At 37.3% G+C, this 20832-nt stretch overlaps 1 protein-coding gene across 21 annotated transcripts in view; it reads left to right on the top strand.

The window, feature by feature from the left end:
- The window catches only part of Cic (Putative transcription factor capicua), a 106008-nt gene that overhangs the window by 65937 nt on the left and 19239 nt on the right, over window positions 1-20832 (top strand). For 19 of the 21 annotated variants that reach the window (XR_013011229.1, XR_013011230.1, XM_076444726.1 and 16 more), the window contains 2 exons: window positions 14731-15020; window positions 19361-19752. Coding sequence is in view for 19 of the 21 variants with exons in the window: in XM_076444726.1 (XP_076300841.1) it covers window positions 19381-19752 (372 nt within the window). In the remaining 2 variants the exon portion in view is untranslated. Of the gene's footprint in view, window positions 1-10925; window positions 11187-14730; window positions 15021-15752; window positions 15772-19360; window positions 19753-20832 lie in introns of those variants that run through there. The other 2 variants (XM_076444731.1, XM_076444734.1) reach the window with 2 other exon arrangements.

Genomic DNA, 20832 nt, shown 5'->3' with positions numbered 1-20832 from the left:
CTGCTCTAAAGTCAGGAGAAACTAATACCCACCGGGACTATAATACGCCCTTGGGTGCAGCCCGTGTACCGTACTTGAACTTGAATGGCACCTGTAGACCGATGCTGTTTCCGGGCAGATAGAGACGGGAAAGTATCGATTGCAGGCATCCGACATTTTCACCCAGGCATATCATGGTGTAGTTCTTACCGCTCTGACGTCATACCTGCAGTCATAATGCTTATTGCGGATATCGAGTCGGGCAAGGTTGACGCCGGTCGCCTCTTGGACGCACCGACATCCCAGCGAGCATCGTTCACGCTAAATTTGTTTATTAGTCTACACTCGTTTTGCGTTTATATTGCCGGCCGCTTGCTCGAAGATGTTCCGTACCCTAGGGGATCCGCTCGTAACCCTATCCGAGCCTCTCGATTTTTCGTTTCTGACGCGTTCACAGAAATTGCGCGAGATTAATGCAGTTTATTCGATCAAACTGTAACCGAGAAATTCACGCTTATGGTGTTGATTGCCTATGCAATCCTCTTACATTTGACGGACCATAAACAAATGCAGAACTTTTATGGTCTGCCAAAGAGAGAGAGAGAGAGAGGCGTAACTATACAATACATAATAGTAATAATAGTATTAACTATGCAACATGTATAGATAATGTAGCAAATTTATTATAATGAAATAAAAAGGACTTTTACGTTTAATAAGTATTAAATACAGAATGGGGACACTTTAAACGATTTTCATTTTCCTGGAAATTTATAAAACTGCTAGATTTATAGTAACAAATGATTAAATAAATTTAAAGCTGTTATCAGAGATGTTTGAAAGACTAATGGACCGATTTTGATCAAATTTTGCAGTAACATTCTTAAGAGTATGCCCAGGTTTTGACGAAGAGGATTGTTGATTCGTACAGTTTTTGCAAACAAGAGAAGCTGAAAATTTAGCTGAAAAATTATATATTTGGGTTCAAATAGCTGTAACTTTCTTAAAAATCGGCTTCGACAAGAACTAACTTCTTCTGTCTAGTTTAATGTAAAATTAAAAGATGTATATTAGATTTAAAAAACTCTCTTGTTCATCAAGAAATCAAATTGCGAAGGATAAAAATATATTAAATGTGAGAGAGAAGATAGTAATATTCATGGTTACACACATGTATACACTCACATTTGAAATGTCTGTATTCGCATTACGATTTACGAAACATTTTCATCAAGATTATTTATCGGTATCATTAAACGAAAATATTAAACGTAAAGAAATGTTCATTTTGCAAAACAAAGGATCATTAAACAATTTGTTTCTTTGGTTATCATAGCACTATGTATAACATGGTTAAATTTTACCGTTAACTTTTTCTAAAGTTGACAATCTCGTGAACTTAAAATATGTTGAAAATCACACAAAATAGGACGAAGTAAGCTTTAAAGCGAAGATGATAGTACGTAAAGCGAATGTGGTAGTATTGTTAACAGTACGAACAAAATTGAAAGAACTCGTTAAATTAAAAGAAAGAATCAAGATGTTTCTTCAATCTATATTTTTACAACGAAGAGTTTCAAGAAAGATGTCATAAAGCTGTGATAAAACTGTAAACAGAAGCATTTAGATTAGAAGTTGTAAAAAATCACCGGGAAAAAAGTTATTTAAAACTAACGCTGAAACTGCGCCGTCATCTATTTTAATCTATGCACATACTTATTATTCGTATAAAAATCAGGATGTCTACACTGGTCGTTACATAATTGCAACTTAGCCGTGGTCAGTTCGGTATCGTCATTTTATCGATTCAAATGATATACAATAATGATTCATTACACGCTTCCGACGAGCAGACTGGCCCAAAAAACTAATCTCCGCAAACAGTGTTATCCAGAAGATAAATATGTACACCATAATCTGGTGGGATTTATTAGATACTATGAACGAAACTATTAACAGTGAAAATCGCGATGACTAAGGCGGCAACGTTGTTTCCGAATCCACGTTTCCACTGCACTGTTTGCATTGCGGTAATCGTTAGGAAACGCATTGAAGAGACTAGAAACACGAAAACACTCCGGGTAGAAAGCTGACGGCTGCGAGCCCATAGTAGAAATTGATTAATTCCCGCTGGATGGTATAATGTTATGATCGCGATAAATTAAAGTGGAAACGATTCTCTCTCCCTCTCTCTCTCTCTCTCTACTGGACTACGAGCATTGCACAGTGGGAAAGCGAACCGCTAATAAAGACGTTGCGCAAACAACTTTTTGCATAATACGGTATCGCGTGGGCATTCGTGTACAACTGCATTCGGATTTCCACGTGTTATAGTACGTTATGTGGTAACCTCGCGAGAGCGAGAGCGTGCGAGCGCGCGCGCGCATGCACAAGAGGCGTGCTTTTCGATTTTTCACAATCTCGCGGAATATCTGACTGAAATTTCTGAAACCCTCGCGCGTTCCATCCATTGTGTTGTACAATCTTTTTGCGAACTGCTCGTTACCTTAGTTTCTTGCCATTTTTATTTTTTCTTTTTCTGTATTAATGGAGATTATATCATTGCCTTCGGAACTCGTTAATACTTTGCCCGTATTTGCGCAAGAACCGAGGAGAAATTGGCGTTTTCGCCACGCGGCGCACAGTGGGTCGTTTCTACAGGGTGTCCCAAAAATGTTCTAACAGGCGATCTCTGACGTGATTTGCAGTAACTTTTTCCTTTGCGAAAATATTCTCTGCGGCTTTGTTAAGGAGTTATTCATGAGAAACACGCGCCAATCAGAGCGTGGTTACAGTGGGCGGACTATGGCTAAGCCAATACCAACGCCACGGTCATCGGTAGCTGTCTCTGCTATAAACGCGCTCTGATTGGTCCGTAGTTTTCGTTAATAACTCCTTAACAACGCCCAGGAGAACATTTTCGCAAAGGAAAAAGTTACTTGAAATGAATTAAGAAATCACTTCTTTCAAGGGAGTACAACATTGTTGGGACACGCTGTAAACGTAGTTTTACACTACCACATGAAATAATATTCGAGATATCCTTTATATTTAACTAGGATAGGAATACTAGAACTTTTCTGATATGGATAGGTATACATATCAAACTCTCTCTAATACTACGTTTAGGGAACGCTATTGTTGAGATGCATAAAAAATTCAGCTGCAACAACTTGCAGAACAACTTGCTTTGGGAAGCGGGTGCGAAGCGACTAATAATAATTTAATAACAATGTCAATGCGCTAACTTTTGTTCAAATTACGTTTCTCTTGTAACTTCAAGTCTCTATTTATTTAAATATGTATTTATTTCTCATAAAGAAGACAGATCCCCCATCTGCTGTAATACCACGCTCACAGTTTACCTATTTTTGTATGACTGCCTAAAATTCTCTACCCACCGACTCAAATTTGGAATCAACCCGAACACGGCCGTCACATCCGAAAAGCATCCAACAAACACTATTGAATTCCTTAACGAAATCAACCACCTCGACAAAATCTAAAAACACCATAGAAGTTCGTCGTTAATGACCTAGATGTTGTTGCGACGTTAAACCTTAATGTAAAAAAAGTCTCTATTCGTTTAAAGTTCGTTTTGTCCTGGCAACCTAATCCTATATGATAATAGGATAATCTGATAAGATAGTAATTGCTTAAAATAACATTCAAAATCAACTAGAAAAGTTTCACTTTCTTAGATTGAATCACTCCCTGTAAGGGTAGTTTGATGAAGACTCATTCATCAAATACCAGAGTTAGATTCTGCAACCCCACAGTCCTCTAACACCGTTCTATTCGTAATGAATAGACTGCGGATTTTTATGCAAAATGAAAATTGTCTGCACCATTTGCAAGAGACTGGAGCCAGATAAACGTTTAATTCTTGCTCTAATCGTTTTAACAAGCTGAAAACATTAGATTCGAAGTATTGGATCATTGTCGCTTTTTCACTGTTTTAAATGGCACCTACTCATTTTTCCCATAAATGCATAAAATCCGCAGTCCTGTAATGAATAATGTAGAATTGATAGAGACAACACAACGTTGTCCAGCTTCTTACGATTCTGGACCACTGTGCGGTTAATTGAGCCGTTCAATGCAAACAATGGCACAAGTTAAAACATTAAATAATGAGGAATTGAGTAAAAGTTCTATGCAACACAATAATATCGAAGCATGTTACGTTTGTCTTATGCGAGCCACGCTAAAAGCATATTACAAGTATTTTATTGAATCACGATCGAACCCTTGAGATGTGATGTTGAACCAAACAGATATACATTGTTTTACACCACTTTTGCATTAAACGGCTCCAATTATCTTGGGAAACGTAACCCTGACGAAATGTTTTCGTTCGCACGTCGCGTCGCGTGTACCCTCCCGGCTTAATTCAATTAGAACCACCGCTTTCGGCTGGCGTTTCCGATCATCGGGGGTGAATTCGACCCTTACTTGGCTCTCTCAAAGAAGTCTCCGGTTTTCGACAGTATCGAGTGTCCGGTAAGACGACACACTGGTATCGTAGACAAGTGCAGCAACGAGTGAACTTGAAGATTAAATTATATAAAAGAGTAAAACGTTAGGTTGTCGAGTAAAAATGATTGCTTGATCTTATTAAGGTTGTGGTTCTCGCTGCTGTAACTCTCAAGGGCGTTGAACTTTTTGAATTTCTGGTTGTAGCACAATAAAGATTTACACTTCGACTGTCACCATTTTCTTACTGAACTTAGAATTTAATCTGTATTGCGATCTATTACGAGAGGTTTGAGGAACTTGCAACAATCATTGTTATAATTTTACTGCGGATTATATGCGTGTTTCTAGAAAAAACGAGTAGGTCAAATGCAAAACAGTAAAATATTCAAAGAATTTAACAATGCTGTTGTATAAAAATCGAAATAAACGTCTACGTAGCTCCTGTATCTTGCAATTAATATGCACAGACAATTTCGCGTTTCGTCTCCGTCAAAATTATTTTTGGAGAAAATAAACGATATGAATTATTAAGGGACTTCAAGCTTTCAAGTCAGTCCAGATTTATTATAGTCACCGACTGTAGGATCCTTTTTTATAAACTGACAACAGTTTGAATATCGACAAAATTCTTGGAGACTGGAAATGCAGTGTTCAAATACTTTTTGTGGTTACGGTATATAAATGATTTGTACGTCATCGGTCTCCAAATTGTTCATAATGAATGTTTAAATAAATTGATTATGGTAAATATATTAAAACAATTAATTGAAATAAAACAATCGAAAGATGTTTTTAGGACACATAGATGATTATTTAGTGTTCCCGTGTTGTTTAAAAGTATGGAAGATATCCCCGTTAACGTTCCTATTATGTTGTATTGCATCAATTTCTTGCACTTGTTATACAATCGTAGTACACGCGCCGTTTTACAGTAGCACGAGTATGCAACAATTAAAAACCTAGTTTTATCATATTACTCACGCGCGGTGACTCATTACTACCTTGATGGTAGCAAGTTAATTTCGACGATACGCGGTGTATCCATACTAGGAATCCAGTCGTTTACGTGCAACTACTGCACTGCTAAACAGATTACAGTAATTTTAACATATACAACACGTTTCCTTTGAATTTTTCATGTGACTAATCTTATCGCAACTCCTGTGATAATGCAAACAAATATTCAATGAAATATTTGTAAATATTCGCACGTTCATCTTATGCTTTTATTGGGTTGGCAAATAAATTCGTTCGGTTTTTTACAGTGGAATAAATCACAAAAACCGAACGAACTTATTTGCCAATCCAATAGTTTGTTGTATCTATGCTACAAAAATTAATCTTCTATCTTCTATATCTATATAAATAAAAATCAAATGCTGTTCGTTGGTAAGCGCATCACTTGAGAAGGGCTGGACCGATTTGGCTAATACATTTTTTTAAAATGTTCGTATTAGTCCGAACTAGGTTATAGGATAAGAGAAATTGGAAAAGTATCCACGGAAAAATGGAAAATTCGGGAAAAACTAAAAGTGCTTTTAGAATCATATTTCAATACAACAGAAAAAGGAACGTCGTAGCTTTTAATCAATATTTCAATAGAAATTTACATTATCGACATCTGTTTGCATTACCGACATTATAAACATTCGCCAGTTAGTTAATTTCGATTACATAAATATTATGAGCTACAACAACCCTACTCGCGAAGCGAGCGAGCAACAACTCCCCTCTAGTATTGAATATAGATTACTGGACTCCGGATTTTTATGTTATATAATTTATATTTTTCACTAATAATTTTCATATAGTAAAAATAATATGTTAATACTTTTAAAGTCTTCTAATTTCTTCACTGTTCAAAATCCATTACAAATTATTTACATATTATTTATTATATCGTTTTGCCTCTTGGCTTTGCCGCCCCTCTTTGCTGTTATACAATTTTATATAACATTTTATATTCTTTTGTGCATTCTACGTAAACCATACAAGCTACACTCTATCCACAAATTTCAAATGAAACTCAACTGAAAGAGATCTCTGATTGTCCATGTATATTCACGATAACGTTGAATATACATTGTACGTCTAATGATAATTGTGAAATTAGAAAAATTTTCCAGCCTAACGGTTGTCTGTTTTGATCTCGACATGAAATAATTTTCTGAAAGCTACGAGATCCAGTGGTGTGGTCGTATAAATGACTGAAGTGGGATCGCAGTTCCATTGTTAAAGATTAGTGATTTAATCATAGACATATAGAGATAGACTGCGCCGTCTTATGGGCGAGTTGAAGCCCACAATGGCGGCGCGCGGTACAAAGAGTGAGAGAGAGAGCATTAGCCAGGGTCCATAGCGCTCTCTTTCTATATGATGTGTCGACACATCAATTAGAAAGAGAGCGCTATGGACCCCGGCTAATGCTCTCTCTCTCTCGCACGCCGCCATTGTGGGCTTCAGCACTTCGTTCAGGCCGCGCAGTCTATCTCTATATGTCTATGGATTTAATACGACTTTTCTTGATAGGATGTTTCATAAGAATTTCCAGCGATAAACGTTGAATTCTACCTGACTACTTTCATTCACAATATAACACGAGATGCGATTGACTTCGTGTAAGATAATACACTGAAGTTTCCGCTAAATGATAAGCTCATATTTTTATATGATAACACGCCCTCTTATTAAGATATATGTAACACGAAGCTTAAATGCTTTAGAATTTCTATCTATTCGATAATATAAATTAAAAACACTTGTCAATGTATGTAGTGATTTTAACGTACAGAGAGAAAACGAAATAAGAACGCATTTCTTATCTGTGGTAGCTTGAAATATTCTATGTTTTAAGAACCGCTTTATTAATCGTCTGTACATATTATTTTCGATTTTATATTCTCTTGTAATTACGCAGTACTCGTTACAAATAAAATAAATATATTGCAGTGAACAAAAATACAGGAATAATTGAAAAATGTTTTCAATAATAATTAAGCAATGCTCGCTGCTTGTAATGAAGCAGTACTCGGTAGAGATAAAATGAAGTTAATATTGAAAAACGTTTTCAATAGTAACTAAGCAGTACCCGATAGAAATAAAATTAAATTATGTCGAAGGAAGAGTAAACAAAAATACAGGAACAATAGAAAAATATTTTCATTAGTAACTAAGCAATGCTCACTGCTTGTAATCAAGCAGTACTCGTTACAAATAAAATGAAATCAATATCGAAGAAAACAGACAAATACAGGAATAATTGAAAAATGTTTTCAATACTAATTAAGCAATGCTCACTGCTTGTAATGAAAGCAGTACTCGTTAGAAATAAAATGGAATCAATATCGAAGGGAGAGTGAACAAAAATATACACACATATCCAGGACTAATTGAAAAATAGGTGAGAAGTGCTGATCTCGTTAGCGACTGAAAAAAAGCTGTAGCTGTTCTTGCTTTACTTTCGACCTTGATTAATCTTCGAGTGGTTACGGTCATTGAATTCGTCAGAATGTAGAACACATTCATGCGTATTCAAAAACATATACAACTCCATTTAAAGAAAAAAAAAAAAGTGAATGGCCTTGAAATTGTTTTGACGTTCGTATACGCAAAGAACAGAAATCGAGCCAAAAATTTTGACCGCATATATCCTTGAACTTTACCTGTTACAGTTGTGTTTAGTATCGCTAATATCTTCAGTTACGTGTACACCGGTCGATGTGATTCATGTGCCCACGTGTAACTAAATACTAGACCCTATTGCGCGCATAATGGATAACGGTGAAAATACTTTTTATGAATTTACATGCCCCGATGCATGTCGGCACAAGTGAAAAGAAAAACGCTGTGTTTCGCTGGAGGCAGTAGTCTCCAGCCTAACCTTCCCATTAGCAGGATGCGTTAGCACTTTGTTATCTGAATGACTGGTTTCACATGATGAGGAGAAGAACACCGATTCTGTGGCACTTTATTAACATTTTGATCGTCATTTATCCCCTGAGCCGCCGCGGGCCACGCTATTATCGCAGCGCATTGAATTTTTAGTGCGTCCCCGAACAAGAGAACGTACAAACACAAATAAGTAGAGAAACAAGAACTTGGTGCAAAGATTGCAAATATTATACACCGATGGCCTGTTTTTCGGAAGATGCTTGTAGTTATAATAGCTATCCACTCCACTCCCATTACTTTAGACTTGCAACATAGGAGTGGAGTGAGCTATTATGGCGTCAGGCATCTTTTTTTTCAAGGAAACAGACTATAATAGTCTTTTTACTTGGCTTTCTCCTACATAAATTCGGAACAACCTGGTTTAGAAAATAAACGGTTATTCCATTACTATAAATCAAATAAACTTCCACAGAATTTACCATTTTTATTCATTTCAGATCTACTACCATTGAAAATAGCATTTCACATGATTCCACTTTCTTAAAGTTTGCCTACAAAAATTGAAAATTCCATGAACATCCGCAGTCTACTTAATAAGTTATATTTTCATTGTACACGATTCGAACGGTGTTTATTTTTCAAATTCTTTTAAACATTCTTTCAATTATCATTTGCTAGAATGATATTAAGCCTTTGCACTCGAAGCAATTTTGCTTCGAAAATCAAAATCATTTCTTTCGACCCAGAACATTTTTATTCTATGTAATCCTTTTTACATTGTGCACATGAAATTTATCCAGTTTTCTCATGTTACAGTTGGGCTTTTCACAATTTATAGAAAACAGACAAATATAATGATATTGAAACTGTTTTGAATAATGGTGTGGAAATTTTTACTGGCGCCTCACAGTCGCCGTTCGAGTGCAAAGGGTTAATTACTGGGCTGTGGATTTTTATGTAAAATGAAGATCGCCCAAGTCAATAGTAAGAGAGACCAATGTTGAATGAAAATGTATTTCCAATAGAAAGAGAAAAAATAGAAAATTCTTTAAAATAGGAAGAAAATTAAACATTTTGCAGTATCTACTATATAAAATAGGTGAATTTTCACCCGAAGTGAGTGATTATTTGGACTTTTCCGTACTGCATTAAAAAACCTGTAAAAGATATGAATTTCATTCGTCATTTTCTACAGAAAACTATGAAAATGGTTCGCGGTTGGAACTGTGAGAACTACAATAGACATGAATCTCTACTTATAGGTATTATACAATGCATTAATTTCATGAGAAAGTAGTTTCGGTTAGAGGTTGGATTTCTTCTGCTGTCGAGGGTGCGCAACAAGGGTAGCGTTGTTATTTCCCTAAGGCAATATGAATTGGTCAGTTCTAGTGGTCGATGTAGCATTAAACGACCACGCTTCGTATGGGGATGAATTGCATCTAAACGGAACACGTTCGGATCGCAAAAGGTGAGCAAAAAAGCGCAACAACGGTGCGATCCGAATATGTATACTGTTCCACTGTTCCACTGTTCCACTGTGAAACTGATCCAAAGCGGAGATAAATGAGAATTTCGAAGGAAAAACGGACGAGTTCGATACAGACACCGTGCGCTATCTTCTCCGAGCGTCACGTAACAGGTTTTGAATTTCGTCCCGGTACACATGTAGACATTCGGCCACCCTCGAGTACCTGTAAAACGCGCGTCCACGACGTGCTCTAGAAAGAGAGTGGATTAGTCAGAGAAAGAGTATCGAGAGAGAGTCCGGCCGGTCGACGAGCCAACCAACGAAGCGACCGGCCAGCCAGCCAGCCAGCCGACCAACACGACACGATACATACAATGGCAGGCCAAGCAACGTGAGTCAGCCTTGTGGTAGGGAGTAGCGAGGTTAGTGCATTCCCCCTTAGTCCTTTACCCACACTACGACGATCACGAGAGCGTTGTTTTCCTCCGAGAAACCCGGGCCACGGGGCGAACTCGGACTCCGAGGCTCAGTGTCAGTGCAGCGATCTCGTTGAAGGTGGTAGGACGCCGGAGAGCGTGGTAACGTCTCTTTCTCTTTCTCTTGCTCATTCACCACACTCCTCTCTCTCTCTCTCTCTCATCCTTCTCGTCTTCGCTCCTTCTCCCATTACGTTGTCTCTTTTTACCTCCGTTCTTCCCCTTTGTTTACCATCTCGCTCACTCGAACGCGCGAGATAAGAACGTGGTGCACACGCATTTCCATCCTTCTCGCGCTTCGAATTTAACGCCTAGCACCCTCTTCATCTTTCCTTCCGTTTCGTTTCCTCGTCGTTTTTCAATATGCAGATCTGCGAAACGCGATCAGGCTAGCACAGACAGACAGATACATAGAGGTAGTACGCTCTAGTACTACTGTTGCTGTTGCTGCTGTTACCAGCTCCGATACTCTGTCGTTGCTTGGCCGCTGTGGTGCGTGATTTCCAATCGATGTGCGAGGAGGATCGACCTTGCCTCACCTCACCTCGAAACTTTCCTATCGAGCTCTCGCCTCACGTCCGTTTGTTTCTTTTCATGAGTGCGTCTCCAGCGTGCCTGAACTTCCTACGCTGGCTGTGTTGTAGTGCGCGCGCGCCCGTATTTCTCCGTACCGTAATTCTTGTTGTGTGACGGTGTTGTCGGTGTTGTTGGCGGCGCACAGTGGAGCATCTGATCCGAAAAAAAGAGGAAAAAATGCAGTGTACGTGGTCGATTGAAAATTTCGGACATCGTGTGGTTTTCCTCGCAATCATTAGTTCATGAAGTTACACGGTTTTAAAGAAGTCAACCCCAAAACTTGTCCAAGTCGTTTTGTGAATTAAATGTACTAGGTGCGTAATTAAATTGTATCGAATTTCATACCGATATCATCGCTTACAGAATTGAAATGTGAGTTGACGATTAGCGGATGCAGGCAAATGTTTTACCAAAATGTTTTATATAAAATCAAATCATTGTTTTGTCTTTATTAGAAGATATATACGGGTAAACATTCATTTGCCTACACACGCCAATTGTTAACTTACTTTCCGACTCGACTCGTACATTTTTGCGCTTACACTTTATTCAGTATTTTTTTTTTATTCTCCATTTTAAAATGTCCAGTATTCGTTCTGGTCTCGTTTGAAATAGCCTCCTCTTTAACGTGCAAAAACAATTGGCTGTGCAACTGAGACAGTTGTGGCGATTTTCTATCGTTATTGAACGATAAGAAAGAGAACAAAAATTCACTTTCACGCGTTCGGGAGGCGAGCAAAAAAATGTTTCGAGCAAAACTGAATCAGTATTGAAACATCTACAAACTACGTACATAAAATTTCGATAAAAAAAATTCTTATCACAGACAGTCAAGGTCACTTTGATTTTCTAGTATGTTAATATTCATTTCTGATCCGAGGATGTTGTAGCTGACGTTAAAACAAATCCAACGACCTACCATATTATGGCCTTGAACCTATAAATAACGCTAGAATAGTTTTTTCCGGTTTCTCGGGCCAAATACCCCACCGTACGGCGCACAGTGGGCTAAACCGACGAAATCTGTGTAAATCTGTGCGAATTTTCTCAAGGTTCAAAAACGTTCGTACCATAATCTCCCTATTTTTCCCATCTTCTGCAAAGTTTCAGCTTTAGTTTAAAAAAAATTTCATCGCTCTACCTCATTTCTATCGAAAGTTCTTTGATTTTGTCTCCGATTTGGAAGAAAGATCCCACTGTGCGGCGGTGGCGGTGGCGGTGGTGGAGTTGGCGGCGGCGGCAACGGCAACGGCAACGGCGGGAACTAAGTGCCTGTTGACTACTCGTTAGTCGCTCCTGGAATCTTCGTCGGTACTGTCATGGAAGTAAGAGCCGGCTCCGAGCGTAATCGTTTTTCTCTCCTCCGCTTTAAAGAAAGAAATGCGGCAGCAATTTCTTGAATAGGTTATGTCGCGCGTGCCGATCTCCGCTCGTGTTACGCCGCCGCACCGTGGCGCACACACGTGAATCGGAACAGTGTTTAACAGAGACAGAAAGAGAGAGAGAGAGAGAGGAGGAGGAGGAGGAGGAGGAGGAACAGTGTGTGTACACTCACCGTGTGTCGTTGGTTTTTTTCTTCTCTTTTTAATACGACGACTCCTGTCAGCCTCGAAGGTCGAGGTGATATTCGACACGCGAGATTTTCGCCGCCTCGTTCTTTGTGATTCCACTCCGTAAACGGAATTGTGTCTTTGGCGCGCGGACGCGCTCCTCGTCCCCTCGCGAGTCTCTACCGTGAAAAAAAAAATCGTCAGTGTAAGTAGGTACATACTGTGCGGCTCGTTTGTTCGCCGGTGATCTGTATATCGATTGTGTTCGCGCAATTATCGGTCAGTTTCCTAAACCGTTAACGCGCGAGGTTCGTTGGCTTCTTCTTTACTCTCGCGCGTTGTGAATGCTCGTACAGAATATTCTCTCGCGTGTTCCGAGCATTAATGGAGTCTTTCAAGGAATCGGTAGGAAGTTGCGACCACAGACAAAGTCTTTCAATTAATCGGTCGACTCGCATTCCGCAAATCGCATTCAACTCCGCGTGCTGTTCCCAGAGTTTCGATTTGCATCCTTAATAAAATTACAAAGTCATCCAGTGATAGGCACTTGAGATAAAAATATATGTGCTCGAAGCTTTTTAAAACGATTACATTTTCGCGGTGTTGAGCAACAGTTTTTATCGGAACGTACAGGCATAAAAATTATGTAAAGTGTGTTTAATTTCGTTGAACTGTGTTGCATTTCCGATTACGACTTTCCTTTTTCAGCGACCAGGTTGCTTAACGCGACTCTTAATGTCAATCGCAATGTTTATGCGTGCAGGAGAAGTTGTACACGAACCACTTCCGAAGAATGCACTCCAACAGTTGTTTCATAAACTTCGCGACCATTTTGTAACAGAGTGCGTAAAATATGATTATACAAATTAAACGCTTTCCGACACGCGTCCTTGATAGAAGTGTCGACCGCACGATCGAGAACTCGAACATCGAAAATTCATTCGTGCCCCGGTGCAACGCAGCCGCAGTGGACCAGTTTTATACGAAATATAATGCATTGCTTTCCGACGCGTACGTGTACGTACATACGTATGTATGTAATTTATCATACGGTAGATAAAGGTTATATGCGAGTTACGAACTTTACAATACGTACAATAATCGATGCATGCAGTTTCGAAGGGGCTGTTTCTTTAACTCGTTTGAACCGTTCGTTTTAGCACTCCTTTTTCTATCATTATCATTGATAATACAGTGGCTCCCATTAATATTCGGACACTCTTAAAAACACCATAACCTTTTTGATATTGGAATATATACGACTTGAAATTTTTGGAGAAGTTAGAACAATTGGTTTGCTAGACAACGGGACAAAAATTTTTGGAAAAAAAACTACAAGTTGTCGGAATTGCAGAGAAAATACTAAAAGTTGTATTTTTCAACTTTTTTATGTGGGCTTGTATGGAAAATTTATAAAACACGTTTCGTAGATTTGTATCGATTAAACATATTCTGAAAATTTCATCAAAATCGGTCAACGTTGTGATTAGGTACAAACTTTTGGTAAAAAATTGCAGTTTTTCACGATTTTCAGTCTCCAACTGCAGTAATTCGTAAGGATTCTTAAGTCTTTCAATGCCTGTCGTTTTTTCCCGCATCAACCGATTTCTATGAAACTTTCACAGTGCATACAATTGATACAGATCTGCAAAACGTATTTTATAAAATGTCAATACAGGCCCACATAAAAAAGTTGTAAAATGCAACTTTTAGTATTTTCTCTACAATTCCGACCAAATGCAATTTTTGAAAAGATTTCTTTTTACATTCCGTAGTGAACTAATTGCTCTAGCTTCCCCAAAAAGTTCAAATCGTATAGCACAATATTAAAAAAGTATGTAATCGTCTTTTTTATGGATCATCCAAATATTAATTCGTTTCACTGTAAGTTCGTTTAATTATCGAGCAAAACGGCTCGGCACGGAACGTGTCAATACGTAATACCCGTAATCCAGTAACGATATCAAAGTAATATTTTGGGTGGAAATAAGCGAGGCATCCGGCGTGCGAAGCGTGGTGCAAGCAGTGAAGAGAATTGCGTTGAAATCTCTTTTTTTTTTCGCGTTAACATACATCTCGCGGCAGGTATACTTCGCTGGTGTATCGAACGGATTAAGGTTGCGTTGATGAAAGACCTGCTATCGATACCCTTAATCGAAGGTACATTGAAGTAAACTTACCGAATGCAAAGGGACAGAAGAAGTCCCGTTAAGAGCGTGCTGCGCAATAAACGAGACAAGTTGCTCGTGAGAATCGAATTCGCAGAAGGCAGGGTAACCGTTCTGAAACACGTTCTTCTTGTACACAGGACATTGACTAGAGGTACAAGGCAATTAAGAAAGAAGAAGAGAAAAGTGTCCGCCTAAGAGGAGAATTTTCGGAGGAGGATGCTCGGCAGTTGGGGCTGGGAAGAAGAATTGGAGTTGGGAGAGGGAACAGCAACCCCGTCGCAAGATAGACAAAGACGAGAGAGCCCAGACTCGACGCATCCTGTCCCCGACAGCCGGGTGCTGAGGTATGCACCCAGCCGGTGTCACCACCCTCCCAGCTTCAACTCGCCACATTTCAGCACACAGCCTCCTCTCGACTGTACGGACTGTAAGTATTTGTATATCTTGATACGCGTTATGATACAGTCATTTAGTAGTTTTACCTGGAAAGTTTCCCGGGAGTTTTAAAAATGTGTAATTTTATAGATTTCGATGTGCTCTTTCCGAATTTCAACTTTGCCACCTCGTATCTTTGCCGCTCGCGCCGCCATATTGGAAAAAAGGCGCCTAATATCAGTTTTTTGACAATGTCTCCTTTACGACTCATTTTACGATAAAAACATTTATATACAAAATTAAACTAGAGAAAAATTCCTACAATTTATGTAATAACAATTTTTTTTTGTAAAATCAATAGTTTTGGCGTACGAGCGCCGCAAACTATTATTCGTCTACACCAACACGTGTTTTTCGTATATTTACGAAAAATATTTTACTGTGCGCAAAGACAAAATAAATAATTAAATTACACATGGAAACATTTTTAAAAAATGTTAATTTCTCATTTTAAACATGGAGAAATTTTCAAAACGTACATAATTCAATAGATTGTCCTGCTGAAATGAGATCAGCAGGATATCTCAGAAGACGTTGTCGTTATTAAAAAAGTGTTCCTACAAAAATTGTTTGGTATGATGGGCTACATCATAAAAAATTTAAAAAAATTTGTTTTTATTTTTGCTTTTTTTAGCAAAGCGAAGAAGATTGCGCTAAATTTCGGAATTGTGCATTGCATGTGGATTAGGCCTACTGGGGACACCACGATAAAAAAAACTCGCCGCTTACTCTACCTCAAGATGGTAAAATGAAATGAGTTTTTTTTTTTAGCCAAAACGCATGTTGAAGTACACTTTGCGGCGCTCGTACGCCAAACCATTGATTTTACAAAAAAAATTGTTATTACATAAATTGTAGGAAATTTTCTCTAATTTAATTTTGTATATAAATGTTTTTATCGTAAAATGAGTCGGAAAGGAGATATCGTCAAAAAACTGCTATTAGGCGCCATTTTTCCAATATGGCGGCGCGAGTGGCAAAGATACGAGGTGGCAAAGTTGAAATTCGGAAAGAGCACATCGAAATCTATAAAATTACACATTCTCAAAACTCCCGGAAAACTTTCCAGATTTTTTGCGTTTATTGTGCACAGCCTTTTTGCGTTTATAGAGGATTTACTGTACTGCCAGACGAAACGCGTCACGTGACCGGGCCGCGACGGAAGCGTGAAGAATAGTGTCGTAGAAGGGGAAGGGTAGAGTGGGAGCCAAATTTTAATCTGATTACAGTGGTCATGATGCGACTAGGAAATCCTACCTTTACACCCTTTTGCTTTTCCTTCTCTTTTATCTAAAAAAACGGGATATGCTCTAGCTGTTCAAGTGTATCTCCACCTATTTATCACCCCTCTTTTAATTGAATTGAAAACGCCGCGATGTTGTACAATATCATGCTCCTCTTTCCGATGACGACACGCAAGGATGTAATTAATGAGAGAGGGTAACTTGGTCATGTAATTAATCCGGTAGTGACAGAGAGAGGATAACTTTTCCCCTCGATTCGTGCTCCCCTCCCCTCATTTGGTGACTCTGGTGGCCAGTTGCACTCTTGATTTTACTTGTGTTCTTTGAAGCAGTGTGAAATTGTTTTTGAAACACTCTGAAAACCTTGACTTACACCTATAAGTAGACACCGGATTTTTAGGGAAAATAAAAGATTTGTGCATCAATTGCAAGGCACAGGGGCTATATATCAATTTATATTTTTCATTAATAATCTTAATGCAGTGAAAATAATATTATTAATACTCTTAAAGCTTTTTACTCTGTTCATTGTTTTCAATTTCATCTACTCATTTTTGTTATAAATGCATAAAATGAGTCTACTTATAAGAATTAGTTGGTATTTCTATATTCATAATTCGATTATGTACTTGGTCTTTTAAACATCGAGAAGCTGTTTCGCTTGCAAAAGATGAATACTAGGTACCTATATGTATAAATAATGAAAGTGTACTAAAAACCAAACGAAATTTTGTGCAATATATAAAATTATACAACATCTAAAGTACATACTACATTTGTATGACATTGTCAAATTGTACATATTGTAGTCAGGTATTGAAAACATTTGCGAGTACTCAAGTGTTCAAACTACTCGGAGGTACTAAGATTTTTAAAGCACGTCCGAGTAGTCGAGTACTTAATAAAAAATATTCTATCATTTACTTTATTACAATGAGTATTATATATCTATAATTACGTAATGTCGATGGTTTAGAAAACTCGAGAGCTTTGTTTTACACGATAAGAGGAGTGTTATTTTTTTAAATCGGCTTGAACGGATCGAGTACCAACAACATTACTATCTTATTCGTTCCCTTGTCCTTTTAATTAGCACGTAGGAGCTGGAGACTAATTAAAACGTAACTCCTGTGAATTGATTTATCTGCTCAAAGCGAACATTCGAAAGAAAGAGTGGATGAGATTACTCTCCCTCTTGTGTTTGTTGGTTTTGCGAACAGTGACTCACTGTATTATTTGAATAACCTTAATGTATTCACTCATTCAGGTTACACAGTCTTCTCGATGAAACGTAGAATTCTATTTTTGGAATGATTTGAAGCTTACGTTGAGAAGCGTGATCAATGTTTACGTTTCATTAGATAAATTGCTGGAAGTTCACGTTTATGAAATATTAAATATTGCAACAAATTGAAACGTTACATTGCCCTTTTTTTTTTATTGATATTGACCATATTAGTTTGTAGTTATAGTTGGAACAAGAAATTGGGAAATGGGTGAAATATGAAACAGTGAAAGATACGAAAAGTCTAAGAATATTGTTATGTTATTACCAACGTGAAAAGATTATTAAGGGATAAAATGAATTTTCAATTAACTACTGCTGCCCATAATCGACGCATAATATTTTCATTCTGCATAAAGATCCGCAGTCTAGTTATAATAATCGTCACGAAATAGTAATTGATAAGTAAGAGTGCGAATTATAAGTATTTAAACGGCATAAAAGTATATAATTTATATTATATACCTGCTATCTATTAATTAATATCTATATGTTATTTAATCTCTTATTTATAAATTAACAATATGTATACTATGCAGGAAGATATACATATGTATGTATCTGAGGGGTTGTACATCGTGGATATACATAGATTAACTTAATGGAAAGTAAAATACACTGTTGAGCTGAAAAAATTCCTGTACCTTATACTTGAAAATGATTTTAATCGTTCACGTTACGTTAGCAACACCTTATTAAATAATATAGTAGTGAAATAATGGTTAGACTTAATTCGCATACTATAATATGCTACTCTAAGGAGCACATTAAATATCATTACTTTCATGAGTTATATTGCTTGAAAGAATTAGGGGTTCATGTTTCGTATAATTCAGGATAATGAACTTAAATTTTAGGGGTGCAACAGAACTTTCGTTTATAACATAGTAGCATAAGTGAGCCGATGCGCGTTGGATATATCGTATTCAGCTATAAAACCAGCAATGTAGCTGGTAGTGTTATTATTGCCATTAGTATGCATAGGATGTACCTACCTGAAACACATCGTAACATAATTATTATTTTTCATTATTTAAATCAAGACTCTTTCCAATCATAATATTTTGACTATATAATTTATTGTGTTCGAAGCAAAATAATTCGTTCAGTTTGTGCTAAATGTTTTGGAACGATGTTGCGTTCCCTTAGCAAAATTCATTTTATAATTCCGCTAGAGATACTGTTATTTCATATAAGACAATTCTGTAAATAAATTTATAAATTATAAAGAAAATATAGTAGTTACTATTTTTTGTTCAGCTTTTGTAGAAACTAAAACATATTGTACATATATTAAAAATTTAAAAATTCACATAAAGAAGTTGCGCGCAATGCGATCGATGAAATATTTACAATTCTTTCGCGACACAACGTACGCTTTAAAATCGGATTGGGAGAAAATTAAGGAGTTTAAATAAATGGAAAAATATATATGTAGTACTTAATATTTTTTATTCCGCGTTACTTATTAATAGACTGCGGATCTTTGTGCAAAATAAAAAATGTTCGCATTGATTGCAGAACACAGGAGCCAGATAAAAATGGTAGTCTTCTTTTAATTATCCTGTTAAACTGAAACTAATACATACCTTGATGTCCTTGAATATTTTTAACATGACCACTGCTTTAAATGATACGTGTCCATTTTTTTCATAAATGCATAATTAGAAACGAAAATAAGGTATGAAAATGGAACAGATCAAATTGAATTTTGGGGAACATTGCCTGATTCGATTACTAGCGGTTAATTGATTAGTGGAATTGCGTTGGACCGTGTTCTAATATGAAATTTTTAATTCACAGAGCAGCGTGAGGTGGCAAAAATGCTGACTGCTCATTCTGAGATGCACGAAAAACGGGGGGATCCCCTCGGAGGCGGACAGTATGGAGTGGGCGGGGGTGGTGGCGGCAATTCGATTGAAGAAAAATCTATTCTGGAACAACCACCCCCGCCGCTGGCGCCTCCTCAGCGGGATCCATCCGATCCAACAATCAGCGCTAAGAAACTTCCAAAGAAACGAAAGTTCGATCCATCGGAGCTCGAAGAGATGGACAAAACCAGCAATGTAACAAGCAATATAAATAACATGGTGAACATACGGACACCGAACATGCTACTCGGCCAATCAAGTTTAGTTCAACAATCAACTTTAGCCCGGCAATCTCCGCAACAGCAAGAATCCGATTGTTATCAAGTACGTCACGTAATTTATTTAAATGATGGATTACTCAACACTTTACACTTAACCCCCTCCTCTGCTGCCGTGATGTAGAACAATAAGTACGAACTAGCTAAAGTAAATGTACTACCTCTGGCAAACATTTTCGCGTTAAACAACCCGATAAACAAGTGTCTAATTATATTTCATTCGCCTCATTCTCGAGAATTGTTGTAGCAAAATTCGTCTGTATTGTAGAAAGAAAATATTAACGTAGAAATGGATGCTTTTGTTTTATAATATACAGAATGATCAAGTTAGACACTGGTATAAAGGAGAGTTTAATCATCTCCTCGCATAATAAAGTTATCAAGATATATTTACCTATCTAAAAAAATGTTAGTTATTGTGCTTCCACCAAAGAGCTTATTGGTGAAGTGTTTGGATCCCAAAAGCGATAAAAAGTCCTAATGTAATGTAATGTAGTAGGATGTTGTCACATTTATTCATTTTCCACGGCACAATATGGGCCAAACCGACGAAATCTGTGTTAAAATCAAAGAACTTTCGATAGAGATGAGATAGAGTAATAAAATTTTTTTTAAATGAAAGCTGAAACTTTGCAGAATATGAGATAATTATGGAGATTGTGGTACGAACGTTTTTTAACCTTGAAAGAATTCGTTAAACTTGCACGATTTCAAGAAAATTGTGGTTTTTCCAATACCACGCGCGGAAAAAATTTTTTTTAACGTGCGGCACATCATTTCCCGTAGATTTTTTCACGGGAAAAAAAATTTTTTCCGTGCGTGGTATTGGAAAAACCACAATTTTCTTGAAATTGTGCAAGTTTAACGAATTCTTTCAAGGTTAAAAAACGTTCGTACCACAATCTCCATAATTATCTCATATTCTGCAAAGTTTCAGCTTTAATTTTTAAAAAATTTCATCGCTCTATCATCTCATTTCTATCGATAGTTCTTTGATTTTGACACAGATTTTCTCCACGCGATTTTCAAGTGTGCTGCCCCTAGAAATTCTTAAAAACTAAAGTTATAATGTTTCCTCGATTTAAACGATTTATAATGGGCTCGATTGTTCTAACTACGTATATTA

Source organism: Lasioglossum baleicum, unplaced genomic scaffold (assembly GCF_051020765.1).
Source record: "Lasioglossum baleicum unplaced genomic scaffold, iyLasBale1 scaffold0021, whole genome shotgun sequence".
Classification (NCBI taxonomy): Eukaryota; Metazoa; Arthropoda; class Insecta; order Hymenoptera; family Halictidae; genus Lasioglossum; species Lasioglossum baleicum.
This window is presented reverse-complemented; position numbering and strand designations above follow the sequence as displayed.